Source organism: Enoplosus armatus, chromosome 10, assembly GCF_043641665.1.
Source record: "Enoplosus armatus isolate fEnoArm2 chromosome 10, fEnoArm2.hap1, whole genome shotgun sequence".
In the NCBI taxonomy this organism is placed as follows: Eukaryota; Metazoa; Chordata; class Actinopteri; order Centrarchiformes; family Enoplosidae; genus Enoplosus; species Enoplosus armatus.
In genome coordinates this window covers 25,467,727-25,493,560 of record NC_092189.1, presented here as the reverse complement: position 1 = coordinate 25,493,560, position 25,834 = coordinate 25,467,727, and the positions used below count along the sequence as shown (strand labels likewise).

Sequence of the window (25,834 nt, the reverse complement as noted above, 5' to 3'; positions counted from 1 at the left end):
AACGTCAGTGGCTCAGACGAAGGTTGAAGCGGTTCATATTGATCGCTGTGTTTTGTATTTTGTTGTCCAGGTAATGATTGATTGAAAGAACATAACAGTTTGACCTGTTGTCTGATGGAAAGATCTTTTCTCCTTCATACTCCACCTCCTGCAGCACTCTATATTACAATATATATATATATATATATGATATCTATATTATATACTAACAGCTAATGATTCTGTTAATAACACATTCAGGTTTGACTCATTCAAACAGGTGATTGTAATTTCAGCTGACAGCTGACCAGGTGTTCTGGTTTTAGTCTCGTTACCAAACAGACAAAAGGAGGCGGCTTCAGAACGACTTTGTTTTGAAACCTGGATCCAGGAAGACCGGCTGGTAGGGCCAGAGGAGCTCTCGCATAGAGTGAGTATGGAAGTAAAGTAAATGACATGCAGAGAGAAAAATAAAGGACACTGAAGCAAATTGCTGCGTTTTGGATTCATTCGTGTTACATGAACTTTAGTGCAGTTATTCTAATGAAACACTGGCTGATGTGTCTGTCAGCTCCGTGTGTTCTGAAGGGTTCTGGGGTGGGAGAGACTTTTAGAGCTGAGATCACCTGTTTGGCAGAAATGTAAGAATGCTTGTTGGCAACTGAAGACAAATAAAGCTTATTAATTAACAGTAATAAAGAATGTAAATATAAACAGTAGGATTATTAATTGTACTCTTTTTTTTAGCTGTTTCATGTTTGAATATAAAGTCTGTGACTGACTGTTTATAGTGTTAGTGTTGTTTTCAGTTCCTCATTAACATGACAGTAAAACTTATGTAAAGCTATGTGCTCACAATAGACGGTCTTTGTTTCCACCTGCTGCTCTGAACAAACCGTTAACTTATTAATATTAATTATCATAAAAACCTATGGATGCATCCTGAGCCTTTTGTTATGTATTTCATATTTGAGCTGTGAGATTATAAACAAGAGAAATCCGTTTTATAGAAACGTTATAACTTTATTTTGTAGAAAACTGGTTCAGTAAATAGAATAAAAATCTCTTTATGTACAAAATACAAATTTCATGTGACCAAACAAATGGAGTCAAATAAATAAAAAACAACAATAATCTAACAGGGGGTGTGTGTGGAGGGGCGGGGGGGGGGGGGGGGTGCAGAATACATAATGAATGAGGGCAGCTCCATTCACACCATTGTCACAGCGTTGAAACTGATTTCCACGCTCTTTTCTGCTTCATCACTCTACAAATTGTAAAATTGACTTTTCACCTCTGAGATACAAAAAGACTGCAGACTTGGGGGGGGGGGGGCAGTGCAAAGGTTTCAGAAGAAATATAACCTACGAAATAAAAACCAACTAAATAAAGAAGACATTAAGTTATGAAGTCCTTCAGCAGAGGCACGTGAAGTAAATGAGCTCATTAAGGCAAACAGTGATTCTTATTCCAGCAGAACCCGGACTGTCCGTTACAAACATTTCTCTGGTCTGTGACTCCTCCGGCGGCCTGTCGGTCAGTAGATGCCCGGCACGAAGCTGCGGAAGCCGTACATGGCGTCCTGCCGCAGGTAGCTGTAGTCCTCCGGCGGGGCGGGGCTGCCCGGGCTGGAGGCGCAATAAGCCGGGGAGGAGGACGACGAAGAGTCGCTGGAGCTCCAGGAGCAGGCGTCGCTGCCGGGGCTCGGGGCCTCACCGAGGCAAGCGGAGCGCAGCAGAAGGGGACCGTCGCCGGTCTTTCCCGCCTGCAGGTCGGCGATGCGGATCGTCTCTGACAGTGCCCAGATGTAGTTGTGCGCAAAGCGCAGAGTCTCGATTTTAGTGAGTTTGGTCTCGTCCGGGAAGGCCGGCAGGACGCCGCGCAGCTCGTCCAGGGCGTCGTTCAGGTTGTGCATGCGGTTCCTCTCCCGGTCGTTGGCTTTCATTCGCCGGTTCTTCTTCACCACCTGCACGGTGGCATCGCTCCGAGCGCGGCCGCGGCGCCGCTTCTTCTGCTGCTGCAGCTGCTCGGGCTCCGGGGAGCACGGCTGGCAGAGCGGAGAAGAGTCCGGGGAGGTGGAGCGCAGGCTGCCGCGGGAGTCCTCATCGTCGGTGTGCGGGAAGAAGTCGCAGCTGTTGCTGTCGATGTCGGAGTAGACGGAGTCCATGTCGGAGCGCAGGATGCGGGTTTGTTCTGTGGAGAGAGAAGAGGAGCGCGTTAGGACTTGTGGTTGACCGGAGCCCGTGCTGTTTGATGTGAAGAATCCCGCAGGTGAGCGGAGACACGCGCGGTGAACTTACCTGAAGTCTGCAGAAGTTTCAGATCCAACAGTGTTTTGGTGCAGGGCGAGCGGCACGCGTCTCTTTGCGTCTTTCTGCTCTGGATCAGCTCGTGCGAGCCGGTGAGCCTGGCACACGACCGGCCTCAGCCCGCTTATATACTGTGGACGGGACAATGACCGGTACCCCCCTGTGGACCCCCCACCCCACCCCCTGGCATCAGAGTGCAGGATGATGAGGATGAATGCTGCGGCAGGTCTGCCCCGTGCCGCGGGAGCTGCTCATTAACATAATGACGCCTGCGGTGTTTGTTCGCCCAGCACAGAGAAGCGTGCCGGTAATCACGGCCAGCCAATCAGAGCCGGCTGCCGGCCACGCGAACCATACGCACGAACCCGAACCTCATCCTCCTGCCCCCTCCTCCATGTGAGGCAGAAAAGCCCAGAGTTAAAACCAAAAACATAAAAAAGAGAGAAGGAAGAAAGAAGAGCCCCCCCCCCTCACACACACACACACACACACACCACCAACCCCCTCCGCCCAGCCCCGGAGACACGCTCCGGAGAATCCACCCGTCCCTCCATCATCCCTCCATCATCTGCTGAAACCACCATAGACAGAAAGAGGAAAACTCACTTCAGTCAAAGAAACAACAAAAAGAAAAGTTTTTCCTTCAAACATCAAATATGTGAATGTGATCAGACTTCTTCTTTTTCTTCTTCCTCCTCTGCTTCTTCTTCTCTTGAGTTGAGTTGATGCGTTTAAATTCAGTGGTTTTCTAAAGTGAAGATAAAAAGTTTAATCTGAGACGAGAGTTCGTGTTGTTTCCATCAGAAAACACGTTTGGAACAGAAGTTGTCATTGTGTTTAAAACAAGAAGAAGGGTTAGCTCTGTAGCACTTTTCAAAACAAAAGGTAGGAAGTGTTTCACAATAAAAGCATTTAGCACAAAATAACAAAGATTCATGAGCAACAAAACAAATAATATCAGACATCCAGGAGACATCCAGGGGACACCCAGGGGACACCCAGGTGACATCCAGGGAAAGGGGTAGTGGACTGTTTGGACACAACAGTTCAGAAAGGTATGAGGATCTGATAAATAATAATTCTGAAGGATTAATTTCTCAACATTTTCTAAAGAAAAAATAACGTCTCACTTGAAATGAAATCAGACAAGAATCAGATGTGACGCCTACATTCTCAGTAAAAGCTGGATAATAAAGATCCAAGGAAACAGGAAGAATCCGACCAGTTTTATTCTCATTTAATTTGAGGACATTTTGTGACATCCAGCTTCTCACTGAGTCCAGCTGAGAGTGGAAACAAGCATTAAGGTGACCGAGCGGTCGTCAGGAATACTTTAAATTCTACTATCACACACGTATTACACATGCTGGGTTTTTTAAAGACAGATTCTAATATTTTATTTTTAATGTTTTAGACTAAATGTAACAAAAAACTTTAGAAATGAAATGGAATTGAAGTTAATTTAGTATTCTCACCCAGAATTACACATCTGGCAGCAGAGAGTTGATATTTCTCGAAAATATAATTGAAATATTTTAAATAGTTTGGTGGCATATCAGAAACGTCTTGAGTGGGTTAAATGACCTCAGTATTCCTAAAATATATAGTTAGAAAATAAAACAGGACCCACAGCGGAGCCTTGAGGACTCCAAAACAGCAGCGTCAGACATCACCTACAATATTCCTTTAGATAAATAAGATGTAAACCAGTTAGGAGCAGATCCAGAGAGGCAGACCCGCTGTCTGAACCAGGATCAACAATCCAGATCCAACCATTAAAAATGACCCTGATCTTTGGTGTCTGTAGACGGAGCGATGCAGCTCATTTTTATCCGACATGAACAGCTTCGGCTAAACTGTTTCACTTTATGAAGTCTGGCTTTTTGTTTGTCTTTTCATCTCTTCAGGCAGCAGTAAACCCGTCCAGCATGAGCGCATACAGGCCGGGGCCAATTTTCTTTAAGTGTTTTTTAAAGACATCTTTATGAGACAGGCATACAATTTTCCATTAATTATTCCATTTATTCAGTTTTCAGCTCAGCAGAGAAGAAGCAGAGACCTGCAGAGTCTTTCTGCAGCTTTATTCTGCGGGGGGGGGGGGGGGGGGCAGTCATTTATAAATAATTACACAATGTTTAGAGTCTTCAGGCATGTATAATATATCAAAGCGATTATAAGGTGAATTGTTCCATTGTGGCTGTCCGCCCTGCACTTCTTTTCACTCCTCTCCTGGTTTGTCCCTCGTCCAAATTCAGCTCCTCTGGCCTTTTGTGCTGCTTTCTTTCTGCCTCAGCCACTCTATTGGCATCATTCTTATTCAAATGGACCTCAGCAGGAACAAAACCAAACCCAGGCTGCACACAAATCATCTCTGCCTTGGCTGCAGGGCCGGCACAAGCCTCTGTGAGGCCCCAACAACAAGTCTGCAAATCCTAAATCCTGTTTAACTCAAAGAGGATAAACCACACTTTCAAAATACTCAAATACAAGTAAAAAGTCTGCTTTCTACATTTCTACTGACGTCAGAGCAAACAGGTGTCTGCAAGGACGGCGAATCAAGTCTTAAAATGTTTTTTACATTTCAGTATTTAGTTAAGTTTTGTAAGTTTTCGATTGTTTTCATGCTTTTAGGAGAGTTGAAGAATGTAAGAAAGGAAAGGAAGAAGAATGGAAATGTTAAAAATAGAATGAAAAGGAGGAAATTAGGAAAGTGGGAAGTAAAAGGACATAAGACAAATCCTCAAACTCTTTGACAGCATTTTTTTTGTTTTGAAGAAAGAAAGAAAGAAAGAAAGAAAGAAAGAAAGAAAGAAAGAAAGAAAGAAAAGTATAAAGGACCAAAGGAAAGAAACATGAGTCAGAAGGAAAAAAGACAAGAAGAACAAAAAAAAGTAAATCTCTAAAACTCTTAAAGTTTTTTGTTTTCAGTGTTGTTTGTGTCTGTGTTGTTTGTCTTTATGTTGTTTCTGTTTGTGTTTGTGTTGTTTCTGTTTCTGTTTGTTTTTGTGTTTATGTTTGTGTTGTTTGTGTTCATGTTTGTGTTGTGTTTATGTTTGTGCTGTGTTTGTGTTTATGTTTGTGTTGTGCGTATGTTTATGTTTGTGTTTGTGTTGTTAGTGTTTATGTTTATGTTGTTAGTGCTTATGTTTGTGTTGTTTGTGTTTGTTTGTGTTGTTTGTTTTTGTTGTGTTTGTGTTGTTTGTGTTTAAGTTTATGTTTTGTTGTTAGTGTTTGTTTATGTTTGTGTTGTTTGTGTTTGTGTTGTGTTTGTGTTGTTAGTGTTGTGTTTGTGTTGTCAGTGAGGAACCTGAGAGAACTTTAGTAGAAAAACTACAAAACTGTTTATGAACTTTCTTTGCCTTTTTCCGGATCTTCCAGCCGCTGATGAAGACTGTGAGATGTGGTTGAAGGCTCCAGAAACAGCTGGTTAGAGGACTTTGTCTATGAGAGTGTGTTGGTTTGTGCGAGTGGGAGGAGAAGCAATTTAAAGCCTGACAGACTGAAACACAAGAAGAAGGTGGAGGCACGTTGGTGTTTTACAGCCTCCATCACTTCAAAGTAATCCAGCAGCTTGTCAGCTGCACTTTACAGCTGCATTTCTGTTGGCTGAGAGCTGACGGACACGTGGGTGCCACAGGTTAGAGTTACACTATATGGCCAAAAGTAAGTGGACAGGGCTGCCTGGGTCTGTTTCTCCTGAACCATTAATAATTATATCATCAAGCCACCCAGTCTCTAATGGGCCTTAATATATCAATTAATTGATGGCTTTCATGTTATTGGGTAATTTTTATAAATAAATAAATATAATATAACCCATTAATTGAACCATTAATAAATTGAGCTGGCATTTGACATGAGGGTGTTACTGAAGGCTTCTGATGTAGGGGTGTTTCACATGGTTTCTTACGATACATGATACCGAACACCTTGTGTTTTCAGGGCTAAGTTAAGGATGAATTAAAGCAGCGATAGTGTATATTTCTGTAATAATAATGTCTCTAGTAGTGAATCTTTATAGTGACGTTCAGCTCCTTGTGTATCTGTTCTGGTTCACTCTCAGTGCTCTCACAGAGACAAAGCTGTAAACAGACACAGTCAGAGACGAGCCGCTGAACACAGTGGAGACACAGAACTTTCCTTCAGGAAATGCGGATCTAACAGAGAGAGAATATTGGACTTTCATCAGCAGACACAAACACATGACAGATCATGTTGCTCTGTGACTGCTGGATGTTCAACACACTGATGATCTGTTAATGTTGTGTTCACTGTTTGTTGGTGCTGAAAACAATAAAAACATTTCTTGTTTGTCTCTTTCCTGTTTATTCGTGACACAAAGCAGCTCCAGAGAGAAATGGTTTTTGGTGTGGAGGAACTGGACTGGTTCTGCACAGAGTCCTGACCTGAACCTCCATCCATCACCGAGCCAGACCTGATCACCAACATCAGGGTTGGACTTCACTAATACTCTGGTGTCTGACTGGCTGGATTTACCCTCCACCAGATTCCATTCACTAAAGTGCAGTTTTTGTCACTTATTTGTGACATTTTGTGTCTCAATATATTTTTTAGTTATTCTGTCTTCATGGTGTTATATTTAGTTTTTCAATGCTTCATATTATGTATCGTAAATGCTCATAATATTTTTTTATGGTTACTTATCGGCACTCTACCTCATTACCTTGAACTTTAATTTCCCTGTTTGGGATCAATCATATCCTCTTTTATTTTATTTTATTTTATGTTATGTCTTTATATTTTCTGTATATTGGAATATTTCTGTTGTTAATACTTTGGAACATGTTGTAACAAACTAATACAACTGAAAAGACAAAAAGTGAAAACATGCGTTTTTGTCTCTGTGCAGCTACAAGAAGAGGAGAAGAAGAAAAGTAAAGTAAAAAAAAACACAAGTGAAAGAAAGAATGGCAGAATGAGTGAAAGGTCTGTCCGGGGTGAAGCTCTGACAGGATTAAGTCTCAGCGACACGAGATGAGATTGAATTTCAATGAAGTGAAACACGTGAGAAAATGACACAATTAAATGAACCAAAGGACCCCCCCCCCACACACACACACACACACACACACACACACACTACAAAAAGCTGGAGGACTCTCGAGGAAAAGGAGGAAACAAAAACAAGCGACTGAGTTGAGTTGAAGGAGAGAAAACGTCTAATCTGCTGCAGTAATCCTGTAAAACACAAGCTGAACTACTTCTGTGACATATGAGAGCTGCAGCGCTCTGTTTCGTTATCATTATTATTATTATTATTATTATTATTAAGTCATCTCATATATATATATATATATATATATATATATATATATATAATTCAAATCATCATTATTAGATTGAACAACATGAACATTCTGCAGCTCACACAGGGAGTGACCATGTTCATGCAGAGAGGTGGGTGGATGACCAGAGACCAGAGACCTGAGTCCTGTCACTCATCTGCCCTTCACGTGTACCAATGCTGGCACTGATGGCAATCCAGGGTGTTGCAGGAATGTCTTTTGGTTTGGTCCATCTCATCCAGACTTGTCACCTGTGTTGTGTCTCTGGCAGGAAGATGTCCTCACATAGAAAGCTCTGATTGGCTTGTTGTAGCATGTGACCCCATGAGCCACAGACAGGAAGTCAGACAGGACTGAGACACAGACTGACAGGTTGCTGGTTTGAGTCTGAACATGAGAAAAAACATAGAATAACACCAGACTGATCTTTTAACAACTCATACGTTAATGAATGGAAGCTGACGATTGGAAGGATCAGTGATCAATGAAAGGATCAATGAAAGCATCTTCGTCCTTTAATCATTAATGTGAGCTCAAACTGAGGAGCAGCAGCAACACGTAGAGCTTCACTTTTAGCTGTTTTACAGTTTGTCACTTTGGTGCTATTCTCAGATCAGAATTTAAATTCTCAAAACTACTCGATCAGCCTCCACATCACATGGTCACTTGAGCAAATGATTATGTACAATTGTCTGCTGTTTCCTACATTATCAATTGGTTATGTCATGTTGACCAAAATGTATTATTACATGTAAAACAGTTTAACCAGTTGTCATCATCTGTCAGGCTGATTGTTAGATTTTGCTGTAAATGTGTCCTGAATCGATGAAGTGCTCTCAGGTGAATCTTGACTTTCACTAGTGAAGGGGGGCGTGTGAAGCATTAGATCGACCAATGATCATCCAGTTCTCTAATCTCATGAACCTTCAATTGGAAAGCATTTATAGACAGAGATAGAGCAGAGAACAGTGTTGGAGGAACAACAAGGGACAGGGTCAACAGCCGGCAAAAGGAAGAGGAGGAGGGGCAGGGAGGCAAAACCGAGGAAGAGGTATAAGAGGCCAAAGACAAAGGCACGTTCCTGATGAACTAAGGGCCAGACTTGTGGCCCATGTTCTCAGTCATGGGAACAATGTGTGTCCTCCATCATTCGAACCTTTCATAGAGAGAACATAACACTGTACATGTACTGTATACAGATACATACTGTAGCACATATGTATACATGTATACAGTGGATATACAGTGATATACAGTGTACAGTGCAGAGTCCACTGTTACAGTGACAACATGGCTGAGCACTTTGACATCTTGCAAAGAGGACGTGTCACTCTGAGGACACTGACTGATGTTCACAGATAAAAAGATCTAAATGAAGGAGTTTGCAGGTGATCCACTGTGTGCTGCTGTTTCCAGAAATGAACTTACTGTTTTACAAATGCTAAGATGATTCGAGAAATGTACCAAAAAGCGACTGAGAGAGATATGAGGAGTTTAAGTGGGAGTGAAGGTGGAAGTGAAACTGTCCTCAGACTCTGTTTGGAAGGTTCCATGATGAGTTGGAGTCTTTTCAGGTGCCGTGTTTTCTGGTCGTGGTGTTGCCATGACGCCGGCCGGCTGCAGATTAACCCTCGGTCCAAACCGTTCCCTTTGTGTCTGCTAATGTTGGGTAAACCAGAGGTAAATTATAACCCTGAGCAAACAGCCGCAGACAAGTGAATAGGAAGCTGCTGCTCCCAGAATGCAACAGCAGATTGATGGAGGGTGGAGGCCGCGAGGCGACGAAGGCGGCTGCATTCAGGAGGTTGATTCACAACGACGTTCCTTTAGATTAAAACCTTCCTGAACAACAAGACGGGAAGATTTTCATCACAACAGACAGAAGAGACAATAAAGTGTGTTTGATCAGGACCGTGTCTGTGTGCAGAGACCTGATGGAGGAGGACAAGGACGAAGAGGAGGAGAACAAGGAGGAGGACGACGAGGACAAGGACGAGGAGGACAAGGACGAAGAGGAGGAGGACGATGAGGACGAGGACGAGGAGGCCGAGGAGGCCAAGGAGGATGAGGAGGACAAGGACGAGGAGGAGGACGAGGAGGAGGACGAGGAGGAGGAGAACAAGGAGGATGAGGAGGACGAGGAGGACGAGGAGGAGGAGAACAAGGAGGATGAGGAGGACGTGGAGGAGGAGAACAAGGAGGAGGAGGACAAGGAGGATGAGGAGAAGGAGGAGGAGGACGAGGAGAAGGAGGACAAGGAAGATAAGGAGGATGAGGAGGACAAGGACGAGGAGGATGGGGAGGACAAGGACGAGGAGGAGGAGAACGAAGAGGAGGGCGAGGACGAGGACAAGGACGAGGAGGACAAGGACGAAGAGGAGGAGGAGGAGGCAGAGGAGGCCAAGGACGAAGAGGAGGAGGAGGAGGACGAGGCCGAGGAGGCCAAGGAGGAGGAGGACGAGGAGGAGGACGAGGAGGAGGAGAACAAGGAGGATGAGGAGGACGAGGAGGAGGAGGAGGAGGAGGAGGAGGAGGAGGAGGACAAGGAAGATAAGGACAAGGAGGACGAGGAGGTGCTATAAATCACAGAAGTGAGGCCTATACACATAATGGATATGTTTGTTTTGTTTTTTCTTGACTTGTGAATGAACTCATTTTAAATAGATTATCTTCTCAAGAAACCTGCCACATTCATAAAGTTGTATGTATTCATTTCTCATGTATGCCAGTATTTTATCTCACCTTGAGAGTTTGGAAGTTTTGGGACCACATCAGGGAGAAGTTAAGAAGTGGTCCTTCATCCGAGAGGATGGGGGGTTAATGTAGTGATGCTACTTGATATGTACTTTTCAGATAAGTGCTCTAACTTGTGTCATTTCCCCCCGGGATTAATAAAGTATTTCTGATTCTGATAACTTACCTCGCACAGCCTTGACTCCTGACTGAACACAAGGAGGCTGCAGGAAACAGCTTCATGGAAATGAATATCAATAACTATGATATTCACTAATATTCCTATTATTGTCGGGGGTGGCACTCATCACCACATGTTATATATATGTTATATATGTGTTATATGCCTCTTTAAATAAGTTACTTTGTTCGTCAATCAACTAAGTTAGCATTTGCACTTTCTTTAGCTAAAGTTAGCCAACAGTATCTCTGTTGAGACGTCCTCCATTCAACTTCAAGTTAGTTAGAAATAATCAGAGCCATGATCTGTTTGGAAATCAATAACAAAGAGTATGAACGCGCACATTTTGATAAAAAACTTCAGTAATGTGTTTTTTTATTTTGTGGAACCATTTTTCAGTCTAATGTGAAACAACACAGATATGATTTAATATTAACTTCAACAGAAGTGGCACCAAAGACTGGCACCCCTCCCTCTTTTATAGTTTCAATGATCAGACTGAAAGTTTCTGATCAAATCTACAGACAGCCAGTGTCTCAGGGGGCGAGTGAAGTTAGGTTGCACTTGTAGAGCAGAGAGAGAGAGAGAGAGAGAGGGCCATATGGTTCTGAGTGCAATAACTTGAATTCGCTACAACAAAGGAGTAATTGAGGAGAGGAGAAGGAGCTGTGAGTCTTGACTTGACAAAGCTGCAAAAACTCTCTTCTTTCAGCCTAATGAAGCTGTTGTCTGGGGGTGTGGTGGAGGGTGGTGGGGGGCGGAGAGGATGGAGGTGGGGGGGCAGAGGACAGAGGAGGTTGAGCTGCCCTGGACGTGATTTGTCATACAATCTGAATCTTTAGGAGGGTCGCAGCAGAGAGACCTCCTCTCCATATGTCTGGTTCGTTTGCATCTGAAAGCTTAGGGGTGGGGGGGTAAACTGCCTCCCTGCATCAGCAGGTTTGAGGGTATTTGTGCTTCCTCTTGTTTCAGACGAAGCTGCTCAGCTGCAAAATGTCTCCTTTTTCTTAACCAGAGAAAATAGATCAGATTTAATCTGAATGAGACTGAATCGGAGACTGAATCGAAGAGACTGAATTTGAGAGACTGAATCAGAGACTGAATCAGGGACTGAATCAGAGACTGAATTTGAGAGACTGAATAAGAGACTGAATCTGAGAGACTGAATTTAAGAGACTGAATCAGAGACTGAATCGGAGAGACTGAATTTGAGAGACTGAATGAGAGAGATTGAGTCAGAGACTGAATCAGAGACTGAATTGGAGATTGAATCAGAGATTGAATCAGAGAGACTGAAGCTGATGGATAACTGTTAACTTATGGATAAATGTTAGCTTATGGATGAATGTTAGCTTATGGATAAATGTTAGCTTATGGATAGCTGTTCTAAAGGTCAGGATTTCTTCTTCTGGTGTTTTTGTCAGTTAGCAAACCATTTTAGGTGCATCAGCACCTCCTTCTGGACTGGAGGAGGACCAACCCTGATTTACATGTAGACGGATTGTAAAGTAACTAAGTACATTTACTCATGTACTGTACTTTTGTACAACTATGAGGTACTTGTACTTTGAGGATTTCCATTTTTTGCCACTTTATGCATCTACTCCACTACATTTATTTCATAGATTACTTTACAGATTCAGATTAATAAAACAAAATATAATCAACCAATAAATGATGATGTATTATTATAGATGAAGTTGTCCAGCAGAATATAGTCATTAAACTCCATCTTCACCAGCTGCAACATAAAGTGATGAACACATGCATCAATAATTAAAATCTAATAATATCTAATATATTATTCTGAAATGCAACATTCTGCATAATGTGTGCTTTTACTTATGGTGCTTTAAGTATATTTAGATGATGATACGGTTGTACTTTTATTTGAGTAACATTTTGTTAGTGCTTGCTCATAGTGGGACCTGTTGGTCTCTGTAATGATACTATAAAGAGTCGGTCTTGTAAAGTGTGATGAGATGACATTAAGGTGATTCTGAATGCAGGACTAGTACTTGTAACAGAGTATTTGTACACTGTTGTATTGGTACTTTTACTGCAGTTACAGATCTGAATACTTCTTCTACCTCTGACTGAGTGGAAATGAAAGAGTTTCAAATCTGACATGAGGTGTCGAGTGTAAACGAGGTGTTGAACTTTAGACTCTTTCTGTAACAAGCCATCAGCCTGAAGGAGCTTAAATCCACATCCTGCTCGCAGAGGAACAAAGAGCCTGTGTGTCGCTCTGTGGAGGCTCAGACCCCAACGAAGGTGATGATGATGAAGGTGGTGATGATGATGATGATGATGATGATGATGATGATGATGATGATGCAGATGGAGGGGGGGTGGCGGTCCTGACACCGACACAGGGGTCGTGACCTGGAGGCTCTTTGCAGACATCTGTAGCTGCTGCACATTCCCTGACACCTCCCTCCATCCAATCAGCTCTCTGGAAGAATGTATGACCTGCACCCCTGAGGCCCACCCCCTCTGGCACACACACACACACACACACACACACTCATCGACATGCATGGCTGTGGTCCTGGTCTGTATCTGACCTGGAGGGGGGGGGCGCAGCTGATCTATGGCTGCTGCCTTTGTGCCTCTGACAGTGATCCGACTGCACTCACACGAGGCTTCATCATCATGAGACAGTGGATGTTATTGACGTGAGTCTGCCGCGGTCACTTTAAATGTTGCTTCCGCAAGGAATTGTGGGACGGCATTATGTCCTTTCCTTTGGTAAAGGATGGTCCAGTGAGGCCTATGCTAAAGGAGATAAGACCGGAAGCACTGAAGCAGGAACTTTCAGAAGCAATAAAGACTCTTCCACCGTAGCCACTGAACTTCTCTCAGAGAGATCTGAGTCTTCAGACTCTGCTGCCCCCTGATGGTCTGCTGGTCCAACCAAAACTCTCACTGATTATTTTTATTTCACTAATAATAATAACATTATGTATTTAACACCTTTGATACACAACATGCAGCTCAAACTGCTTTACAAAGTACAAAAGAAAGAAAACAGCTGAAACTACAAACGATTTCTGGCAGTAACAGAAGGGTGTATGTAAGGAGACGAGCAGGAGAGAGAATGATACCGCAGTGGATCAAACCAACAGGGAAACATGGTGGTGGGAATATTCAAGTCTGGGGGGGTTTTGCCTACTCTGGAGGTGGACCCCTGCAGCGAATCGACTACAACATTGTCAAATCATGCTGGGATAACATGGGTCATCAGGTTTGGCACAAATGTGTGATATTATCATTTGTAATGAAAACAAATAGTATTACATTCAAACAAATGCAAAAAAAGAATCTTGACTGGTGGTCTCAGACCCCACTGTGCTTTCTCGTCTCGCAGGTTCCTGTGGATCGTGGTCCTGGTATGCCTGGGTGCTGCTGCCATGGGCCTGCCTGACTCTCATCACTACAGTTATTATGTTTAGTCGTAGTTCTGTTACTATTAAAGCTGTTATTGCTATTATTAATCTCAGCTATTATTACAGCTGTAACTACTATTATCAGTCATATTTCCAGTATTATTATAATTATAGTTGCTATTTCTACTGCTAGTGCTGCCATACATCTCTGCCTGTCTGTCTGTCTATCTGTGTCTCTATGTCTATCTATCTCTCTCTGTCTCTTTCTGTCTGTCTCTCCCCCTCTCTCTTTCCCCCTCCCTCTCTATGTCTCTCTCTCTCTCTCTCTCTCCCTCTCTCTCTCTCAAACCCAACCGGTCAAAGCAGATGACCGCTGACCTAGAGTCTGGTTCTGCTCGAGGTTTCTGCCTCTTAAAAGGAAGTTTTTCCTCTCCACTGTCGCCAAAGCGCTTGCTCATGGTGGGAACTGTTGGGTCTCTGTAATAACATTATAAAGAGTCGGTCTAGACCTGCTCTATATGTAAAGTGTCATGAGATGACTTTTGTTGTGATTTGGCGCTACATAAATAAAATTGAATTGAATTGAATTGAATTATATAATCTGAATTATATATATATATATATATATATATATTATCAACAGCATGATCACTTTCATCATCATCGTCATCATGATCAACTGTGTTCAGACATACAAGGAGTTTCCAGTGGCTCGAGATGTATACATAAATACACAGAATATATACTGTAGATAACATATAGACTGTATATAGAATATATACATACTCTATACAGGAAACATGCTGTATGTGTGTGTAAGATCTTTGACTTCATGTTAACTTCAGATAAACTTTAGATAATAGTTCATATCTGACAGGAGGTCGTCTGTGGGTTTAGTCTCAGATCATCAGCTGAAGAACAACAGCGTCCTCTGCTGGACGACGACAACACTGAAAATACTCTGTACTCACTGAGACCGCTGTACGTCCACGACTAACTGTACTGCTTTTATTACTACTACTACTACTGCAAGTAGTACCTGTGCCAAAGGCTCGGACAATGATGCTTACCTCGTTGTTAGGCAACGCCCTGTGCACACGGCTCGCGCCGGTCTGCAGGCAGAGTTAAGTTTCGTTTTCCCACTTCTCACCCGCAAACCACTGAGACGGCAAAACAGCTGATTGACATGACGTGTGCGTCAATGACAGCAAGTGAGTGCTCATAGTTATGTTTACAATGGTGTTTGATTGCTGTTATCTGTTATTGATATAATTTACCTGCCGTTCCTGTGAGTACTGTGCCTGCACGTGTGTATTGTGTAGCCACATGTCCGCCACGTGTGTGTAGTTTATTGATTATTTATTAGCATTCCGTTCATGACCTGTTAGCTGTAAGCATCTATGTAGCATGTTATTCCTGTAGTTATTCAGTTGTTGAAGTTTATTTGCCATGTTTATGCACATTACAGGGTAATTTAGTTATCCAGTAGACATTGTAACCTGATTGTAATCCATCCTCACCTCCTCCTCCATCCTCACCTCCTCCATCACCGTCTGGTACGCTGCTGCCTCCACCAAGGACAGACGCAGACTGCAGCGTATCATCCGCTCTGCAGAGAGGGTGATCGGCTGCAACCTCCCATCTCTTCAGGACCTGTACTCCTCCAGGACCCTGAGGAGAGCAGGGAAGATCGCTGCCGACCCCTCCCACCCCGGACACCATCTGTTCGACCCCCTCCCCTCTGGCAGGAGGCTGCGGTCCATCAGGACCAAAACCTCCCGCCACAAAAACAGTTTCTTCCCCTCTGCAGTCAACCTGACAAACTCTCACTGACCCCCCCCCCCCCCCCCCCAGAACACAAACACAAGCTATACGTTATATTAACGTACATCACCCCTGTCCCCACTGCGTTACATTAACGCACTCACCCCCTACTGGACACTTTATCTGGACACTTTACTTTATTCTGGTCACTGCACTGTTGTTATTTATCTTATCTTATTTTTATTTTTATTCTTATTTTAGCTTTTATATTCTACTTATTTGTTATCAAAACAATAGCACCTTCAGACCACAGCAAATTCCTTGTAATGTATGTTACTTGGCAATAAACAGTTTCTGATTCTGATTCTGATTCTGAAGTTGATGCCTTTTTTATTTCTCCTTATTTAGAACCACACCTACTATAGCGATTCCTATTAAGTTCCTGTGCATCTGCCTTTAAAGTGCCTGCTTCAGAAATAAACCATTTAAAGCATATCCCTGCCTCCCGTGTCCTGACAAGACACCCCATATTGTTGGCAAAATGTCCTAACCAGTAGAGCTTTCCTACAAGTACCTCCACCACCAGGATCAGAGCAAAGTATTCTCTTCGATTTCCTTTATACATATTTCATATACTGCACATACGTATATATAAAATGATATACTTTATTATATGTAGACTTATTATGTATAAAAAATATATATATACTTTATATTCACACATCACGCCAAGTTACATATAGTAAATTATTGTCCATCATTTGTTTATTTATCTTTCCTGTATCTGTGCTGCTGCAACAGGTGAGTTTACCTTCAGGGATCAATAAACTCTGATCTGATCTCAGTAATTAATGAGTTTATGTATTTATTCATTCATATCAGTCTGAACCTGCTATATGTTGGGTTTATGTGCGGGTATAAAATGTTATATATTCAAGATAAAAAAAAGAGTCAAAAGTTTATGTCAATATCAAATCCATCTGTGTTCTCTAAGAGAACCTTAGGACCACAAAGAACAAAAATAACCAAATATGTCATAATACATTCATGTTGAACAAGTACAAACGAGATATAAAGTCAAGATAAACAAAATCAAATCAAAAAGCTTTCAGTTTCGGTTCTTTCTTCCACTTGTTCACAAAAGAAAATCGAATTATTTACTAAATTTAAATATTTTCTTTCAAAACCTTTAAATATTGTTTTCTTATTTTTGCCTCGTTGTCTTTGTTTCACGTAGAAAGTATTCTGACTTTACTGCCAGTGAGGAATCACGTGGTGAGACGTTTTGCTCCTCCGGCCCCGCAGGGGGCGCTGCAGGCGGAGCTTCCTGTTTCCTGTGTGTCACATTTCTTTCAGTCCGAACAACAACAACAACATCACATGTTGGTGAAGTTGCTGAATTGTCGTGATGTTTTCCTGTTTAAAACATAAAGTCGGGGAGATTTTGTTACCAGGAGATGAATTCTCCTTTGAGACCGACGACACCATCTCTCTAACGGACCACGTGAAACCGGAGAAGGTGGTGTGTGGTCCGGGTCTGAGGCGGAGCGGAGACCGGCTGGTGGTGTGTAAAAGCGGCGTCCTCCGACACAAACAGCCAAACATGTTCTGGATGGATTCTCAGCAGAGGAGGGTGAGACTTTAGAGACACGATGTTCACTGGAATAAGTTCATATTCGCCGCTAACGTCGAGTATCTGTTCACTGTGAAATATTTACACTAGCTTTCACAACATGCAGGACTCCGTTTAGAAAAGTATAGAGACGCGTTTTGTGCCATTAAAGTTTAACTTCATTAATCAGCTCCGGTGTTAACCCTTCTCTAGTAGTCTCTAATAGTTACTAACGCGTATGGGAACCAGTTAGTTTGAAAACCAGTTGGGACACAACGCACTTTATTGAAAGTGCCGCTCGGTGAACTAGTTGCACCCCGAGTTACTCTGAAGACCAAAACCATTTATGAGGGTTATCCATTTTTCTTCTAACAATAAAATACATGATAAAAAAATGATAAATTGCCTTCCGTTTGATGGAGTTCGGCAGATTTCGCAGTAGAAGGCTGTGTTTGAGCAGTGCATGCTGGGAGTTGAGTCTGTCTCTCTCTGTCCTCAGTATGTCCCAGCTAAAGGAGAGACCATCATAGGCATCGTGACGGTCAAATCAGGAGACATCTTCAAGGTGGACTTTGGAGGAAGTGAGCAGGCATCTCTGTCCTATCTGGCGTTTGAGGGAGCCACCAAGAGGAACCGACCCAACGTCCAGGTGAGCCACTTAGTACAGGAAGTCCAGGTGAGACACTGAGGACATAATGTCCAGGTGAGCCGCTGAGGACAGGAAGTCCAGGTGAGACACTGAGGACTGGAAGTCCAGGTTAACCACTGAGGACAGGAAGTCCAGGTTAACCACTGAGGACAGGAAGTCCAGGTGAGACACTGAGGACATAACGTTCAGGTGAACCACTGAGGACAGTAGGTCCAGGTGAGACACTGAGGACATAATGTCCAGGTGAGCCACTGAAGAGATAATGTCAAGGTGAGACACTGAGGACAGGAAGTCCAGGTTAGCCACTGAGGACAGGAAGTCCAGGTGAGACACTGAGGACATAATGTACAGGTGAGCCACTGAGGACAGGAAGTCCAGGTGAGCCACTGAGGACATAATGTCCAGGTGAGCCACTGAGGACCGGAAGTCCAGGTGAACCACTGAGGACAGAAAGTCCAGGTGAGCCACTGGGGACAGGAAGTCCAGGTGTGACCCCTCCCTCCCTGTGTGTTACCTTTGCAGGTGGGTGACCTGGTGTTCTCTCAGTTCATCATAGCCAATAAGGACATGGAGCCGGAGCTGGTGTGTATGGACAGTTCAGGACGAGCCAATGGGATGGGAGTATTTGGAGGAGGAGGTCTGCTCTTCACGGTCTCTCTGGGACTCGTCAGAAGGTACAAACAGTGTGTCAGTGTTACTGTCCTTGGACTCGATGATCTCCGCTGTGCTTATATACTCTTTATTTATATTTTTCCCCCCCAGACTGCTGTCCCCCTACAGTGAGGTCCTGTCTGACCTGCAGCAGCTGTTCCCCTGTGAGCTGGTGGTCGGGATGAACGGTCGTCTGTGGGTGAAGTCCTCCAGCGTTCAGCAGACGCTCGTCATCGCCAACCTGCTGCAGAGCTGCGATACCATGACGGACCAGCAGAGGCAGCAGCTGTTCTGGAGGGTGGCACAGGGGGCGCTGTAGACCATATCAGACTGTAACCACACCTGCAGATACACCTGAACCAGCAGAGGCAGCAGCTGTTCTGGAGGGTGGCACAGAGGGCGCTGTAGACCACATCACCTGCAGCTGGTCCCACAGAGGACAGTTTCTTGTGTTTGAGTCCAGGATGAAGCAGGTTTTGTCTCCTAAGGTTTGTTGGATCTAAAAACTGGTCCTCTGTCAGAGTTCAATGGGACAGCCTGCTGGTTTTGCATGTTTTATACGGAGCCCCAAAGTGTTCAGTATCAGAAAATAAACGTGGCATTGTGAAGTAAATAATTAAACGAATGAAAACATAAAATACAGAATTTAAACAGGGAACTGTAAAATCTGACGTGTCAATCAACACAAACAGGGCTGTGATTGGCTCTCAGCTCATTCACTCTGAAGCAGCCAATCACAGCCCTGTTTGTGTTGATGAAAAGTGTCATTTTGAAATAAAACAGAAGCAGGTGTTTAGTACATAATCAATTTATAACCTGCGTTCATTCAAATCAAAGAACTTTGATTCGAGACGTGTTGTCGGGCAGAGCCGAGATCCATGTCCGGATCCATGTGATCAGAAGTTTCCTAGTGGATTGAAGTGTAATGACACACGAGCCCATCTTTAATTGTTAACCAATCAGAGACTCTTGGTGACTTCTGTGTTTGGATCACTTCCCATCAGGAGGAGCTTGTTATGAAAGGGTTAAAGATTGATCGAGTCCAGAGTCTTGGTTCTGTGTTCCTACAAACCTGATGGGGATTATTTCTACAAATTACTGAACAGGAAGAAAGAAATCAACCACAACACGTCATTTTCAGGTATATACAATATATACTAGGCATTAAACCGGGATAACACTGTTGATGCTATAGAATAATGAGAGTACTTAATAGATTAACCCTTTAACACCGAGTCGGACGTAGGAGACACGTTTGTGCAAGCGCACTTTGGATTACCATAATTACATCACAGTTTGCACTATCGGAAAAATTCCAACGGTTTCTGAAAGCTGAGACGTTGCGCTTTACAGCCAGGTCTAGGTTTTAAAGGGTTATAACCTAAGCCTCAAAATGTCCACCTGGACTTTTTTGCTTATTTTGACTGAGAGGCGCAAGTGAAATTACCGTAATGACACCAACATCTCAGCTTTCAGAAACCGTTGAAATTTTTCCTATAGCGCAAACCGTGACGTAATTATGGTAATCCCAAAGTGCGCTTGCGCAAACGTGTCGCCGACGACACACTCGGTGTTAAAGGGTTAATAAGAGTCCTTAGGAAGTGCTACATCAAACGTAACATCAACATGGTTTTGATTTCTAATTCAGATATTTTCCTGTGAGCTGCTGAAGGGTTGAAGTTTCCCTCCTCCTGTGGTCACTCAGTCATTACGTGTTCATCGCTGTATTCATTCATTTGGATGTTTATTCGTTTATTAATAAACCTTTCATTTATAAAACCTGATCATGTGGTTGGTGTGTATTGATTGGCTGTCTGGTTGCCTTCTTTCAGGGTGGTGCTCCGAGGTGAATTTAATTACATTCTGTAATATTTAAGTATAATTTAATATAAGTCTTATTAATTTTCGTTACATATTTTGGTAACTTTATCCCTGTAGTTTTTCTGTTACACTAAATGAAAGGGTTAATTGAATCATAATGTGACCCCTCAGATTTATCTTGGGGCCTCTTGGGGGGTCCCAACCTTCAGTGTGGGAACCAGTGATTAACATGATTTATAGGATCTGAAACGTGAAAACGCTGTTATGGTTCTTTCAAAAAGGAAACTGTTCACTCAGCATCTGTAAACCCATGATGTTTAAATCTGCAGCGTATTAATGATGAACGTGTTCTCATAATATTTCTAATAATAATAACACCTGACTGGACTCGTTTCTTAATGAATTCTGACTCATTTTGTTATGAGATGTTATTTTAAAGACTTCTCCTGTAAACAGCAGTGAGCTATAAATACATTTTATATATATATATATATATATATATTTTTTAAATATATATATACACACATTACACATATATATATATACATTATATTATATATATATTCTTATTATTCAGATTCAATTCAATTCAATTTTATTTATGTAGCGCCAAATCACAAGTCATCTCATGACACTTTACAAATAGAGCAGGTCTAGACCGACTCTTTATAATGTTATTACAGAGACCCAACAGGTCCCACCATGAGCAAGCGCTTTGGCAACAGTGGAGAGGAAAAACTTCCTTTTAAGAGGCAGAAACCTCGAGCAGAACCAGACTCTAGGTCAGCGGTCATCTGCTTTGACCGGTTGGGTTTGAGAGAGAGAGAGAGAGAGAGAGAGAAAGGAAGAAAGAGAGAGGGGGAGACACAGACAGACAGAAAGAGACAGAGAGAGAGAGAGAGAGAGAGAGAGAGAGAGAGACGTAGAGACACAGATAGACAGACAGACAGACAGACAGACAGGCAGAGATGTATGGCAGCACTAGCAGCAGAAATAGCAGCTATAATTATAATAATACACAGTGGGGTCTGAGACCACCAGTCAAGATTCTTCTTTTACATTTGTTTGAATGTAATACTATTTGTTTTCATTACAAATGATAATATCAGCTCAACAACAGGAGTGAAAAGTTGAATCTTTGAAAGATGTTCAGGGATTTCAGAGACTCTGTCTCTTTGGTATGTCCCCCTTTGCTTTAATGACAGCATGGACTCCACAGGTTTGTGCCAAACCTGATGACCCATGTTATGCCAGCATGATTTGACAATGACAATGTCGTCGATTCACTGCAGAGGTCCACCTCCAGAGTAGGCAAAACCCCCCCAGACTTGAATATTCCCACCACGTTTCCCTGTTGGTTTGATCCACTTCTGTATCATTCTCTCTCCTGCTCGTCTCCTTACATACACCCTTCTGTTACTGCCAGAAGTCTCTAACCTGGATTCATCAGTAAATAGGACTTTTCTTCATCCACAGTAAAATGCTGCTGTTTCTTAGCTCACCCCAAGGAGGAGGAGAAGAAGGAGGAGGAGGAAAAGGAGGAGGAGAAGAAGACGGAGAAGGAGGAGGAGAAGGAGGAGGAGCAGAAGAAGGACGAGGAGGACAAGGAGGAGGAGAAGGAGAAGGTCAAGGAGGACGAGGAGGAGGAGAAGAAGGAGGAGGAGCAGAAGAAGGACGAGGAGGAGAAGGAGGAGGACGAGGAGGAGGAGAAGGACGAGGACGAGGAGGAGGAGAAGGACGAGGAGGAGGAGCAGGAGAAGGAGGAGAAGAAGGAGGAGAAGGAGGACGAGGAGAAGGAGGACTAGAAGGAGGAGTAGAAGGAGGAGGACGAGTAGAAGAAGAACGAGGAGGAGGAGCAGAAGGACGAGGAGGACGAGGAGGAGCAGAAGAAGGAGAAAGAGGAGGATGAGAAGAAGGACTAGAAGGAGGAGTAGAAGGAGGAGGACGAGGAGAAAGACTAGGAGGAGGAGGAGGAGTAGAAGGACAAGGACGAGGACAAGGAGGAGGAGTAGAAGGAGCAGGAAGAGGAGAAGCAGAAGAAGGAGGAGAAGCAGAAGAAGGAGGAGGAGGAGGAGAAGAAGGAGGAGGAGCAGAAGAAGGACGAGGAGGAGGAGGAGGAGGAGAAGGAGGAGGAGGAGGATGAGGAGGACAAGGACAAGGACGAGGAGGACGAGTAGAAGGAGGAGGAGGCAAAGAGGAGCAGTTTCACTGACCGTGTTCCATCAGTGAGGTTCTCCAACAGAACAGCTGTAGTTCTTTATAGAACCGGTATTGGTCACATGTAAACATTATCAGCTGTGATGTCATCATTATGTCTTCATTCTGATTGGTTCTTACAGCTCTTATAGAAAATGAATGGAGTAAACCTGGTCTGTGTAGCTGGTCTGAGGTCTGTGACGTGACACAGGATCATGCTGACTCTGATCTTCCAGCAGAAGGAGCTGTTTCTCTTCACAGAGGACTGAAGAGGTTCAAACTGAACCAGGTCCCTGAAGTCCTATTCACTTCAGATCATGCAGAAGAAACTTTCACAGGGTGGACAAAATAACAGGAACAGCTGAAACAGAACAGTGAAGAATGCAGCTCCTTCAGTCCTGAACCTGGAGTCTCTCAGAGAAGGACTCAACTTCCTGTTGTTTCGTTCTTCTTCTTCTCTGCTGCTCGTCTCAAACACATCCAGATGTTTGTTATTGTGAATCTGATCTGAGACCTGCTGCTCTCAACGCAGACCGGATGAGTTATTTTCAGTCTGACGCAGCAAAACAAGAGCAGCAGCTGGATGTCTCAGTGCCTTCTGTTCCTTTCAGGCAAAGGGCAACATTAAACCTCAATGTTGAATCTCTTCTTCTGTTTACCCATTTTAATCTTTTATTTGACAGTTTTAATTATTAACAGACCTTTTATATTCTGCAGCACGTTAAACTACCTTGATGTTGAAAGCTGCTTCAGTACAGAAAGTTGTTTCTCTGAGATGTTACTTATCTTAAATGTGACAAAAACAACAATGAATTTCTGTTCTCAACCTCTTTCAATGAATGCAGCCAGCTGTTCGCACCACTTTAGTAATGCTGCTGGAGGTGAAACAGACCAGAGGAGATGAATCCAGCTGCTGCAGAGCCACGAAGCCTCTGCTGTCATCATCATCATCATCATCGAGATTAGTTGTTACTAAATATTTACAGCCAATAACCACAGCTGTAACTGTAGCTAACTGAACCAGCTGACAAAGCTAACATTAGCATGCTAACATCTGAGCTGTTTAGAGTCAAAGAGGTCATAGAGGACGGTCGACATATCTGACCTGAAACTTGATAAATGCTGTTTAATAATGAAGATTTTAAATTACATTTCACAAAAAACACCTCAAATTACAAAACATGATGCTAATAATGACAGAATACTGTCAGTTAGCTTAGCTTAATTTAGCTCTGCTGAATGCAGATATAAATAAAACAAAGAACTGACAGTTAGCTGCAATAAATCATTTGGCCTCAAATGTTATTTTGGATTGGATGGATGTTTCCTAGCAACAGAGTGACACATCACTAAAGTCTTTACTAGCTGAGACGTTTGTCAAGTTTTAATAATTTAGTGACTCACTGGTTAGAAACTAGTTAGTAGTTACTGAGAACTTAGTGAAGGAGTTTATGAGTTGCTGCAGCTCACCACCTTGGGGTCCACCTTAAGAGTCCAGCTCAGTAAACAGACATCTTCAGGTAAAACAGTTGTAAGGAAATTAACACCAAACTGACCAAAACCTGAACGGCAGAATTGGAGTGAAGAAAGACAGAAACACAGTTCAGAGCTTCAGACTCCTTCAGCTCTAAAACTAATAATCTGTCGAGTCGTCTTCTCTGATCTGTTTGTGTTTCACCAACAGAAGCAGATGTTTGAACCACTGGATCAGTTTAACAACCTGAAACTGCTCTAAGGCACTTTTCCTGAACTGACCTCAGACCTGCAGCTGGAGGAAACATAAGAATCAGATCTGGATAAACACACATCACAGCAGGAAACATCAGCTGATGGAAAGATCTTCAGAGAGAAACGTGGGACAGGTGGGCGGGGTCCCTGCAGGGAACAGGTGGGCAGAGTCCCTGCAGGGGACAGGTGGAGTCCAGGTGGGACTGGGCTCAGCTGTAAAAGGTGAAGCTCTTGTGGTTCCCATAATTCTATCAAGATACCTCCATCTTCACTCTCTGCTGTTAAAACTAACCCTGTTGGCCTTCCGAAGCGCTGGAACATTACTTCCATTAGTCTAATGGAAGTATACTGACATGGAGGCTAGCTTGTTATAACCAAAGCAACCATGAAGCTACAACACTGTCGGGTTATTTGGTGAAGTTACTGCAGACGTCACGTTGCTTCAGCAGGTCAACAACGATCGACGTGATTGGCTGCTTAGTCAGCAAAGTGTTGTCAGCTTTTTATTCAGTGTACAGACACTCAAACAGCTGTGAAATAAACACACAGACTTCAGGTCAGCTCTTCACTTCTATTTTCATCATCACATTTTCATCCTCGTACATTTACACAGACTGGTTCCTTCCACCAGTTCAACCATTTACACTGGATTCATTTTAAGGCACATTTAAGGTGAATCAGTCACAAAATAATAATGATGTTTGGTCTGAAGAGAAACACACAAACCTGTTGACAACTAACAAAGATTCAAAACACACACACACACACACACACACACACACACACACACACACACACACACACACACACACACACACACACACACACACACACACACACACACACACTCTGATTGTTTGATTCAAAGTTTATCTGGATAAAAACAGTTTGGATTAATATATCTGGATCAATAATGAGACCAAGTGTCTCCTGTTAAAGTCTTTGGTATCAACAGCTCTGAGGAGGAAACTTGCAGATTCAATCAATCAGACAGATGATTGACTTTTGGTTGAAAGCTGATCAGGATGCAGTTTTTAAATGAATCACAGAATCAACTGATTTAATTAAAATGAACTTTGGGAAATTAATCATCAATCACAACCTGATTATCAAGACCTTTAAAAGTGGACTTTATCCACCTGTGAGACGGGAAACTCACCTGAAACACACACAGAGTCAGGGTTGGTTAGATCTGGTTCTGAAGTGAAACCGGTTCCAGTTCTTTCTAAGAACCAGACAATGATGAATAAACCTGTTCTGATCCTGAGTTTGAAGCTGTCAAGCTTCCGTCACACCTGTCAGGTGACTCCACACCTGTTTACAGCGCAAGTCAGCGCAATAATGCAGTTTTGGCCCACTTTTACATGTCGTGTTAAATTATTATCTCCTGTGCTTCCACAGGGACCAGGATCCACAGGGACCAGGACCGACCTGAGACATCTTAAACCAAAGCTGTGTGCTGTGTCTCTAAACTGATGCTTTGTGTGTGCGTGCGTGCGTGCGTGCGTGCGTGCGT

General features: G+C 43.1%; 2 protein-coding genes across 2 annotated transcripts; one reads left to right on the top strand and one right to left on the bottom strand.

The window, feature by feature from the left end:
* Positions 1-1,516: 1,516 nt before the first annotated feature.
* On the bottom strand, positions 1,517-2,152 carry neurog1 (neurogenin 1). Its single transcript, XM_070913747.1, has one exon. The coding sequence runs from the start codon at positions 2,144-2,146 to the stop codon at positions 1,517-1,519; it is 630 nt and encodes a 209-aa protein (XP_070769848.1). The 5' UTR covers positions 2,147-2,152.
* Positions 2,153-17,049: 14,897 nt separating this feature from the next.
* On the top strand, positions 17,050-20,357 carry exosc3 (exosome component 3). Its single transcript, XM_070913483.1, has 4 exons — positions 17,050-17,294; positions 17,773-17,922; positions 18,445-18,596; positions 18,685-20,357. Exons 1-4 carry the CDS (start codon positions 17,070-17,072, stop codon positions 18,890-18,892), a joined length of 735 nt encoding a protein of 244 aa, XP_070769584.1. The 5' UTR covers positions 17,050-17,069; the 3' UTR covers positions 18,893-20,357.
* The last annotated feature ends 5,477 nt before the right edge of the window (positions 20,358-25,834 follow it).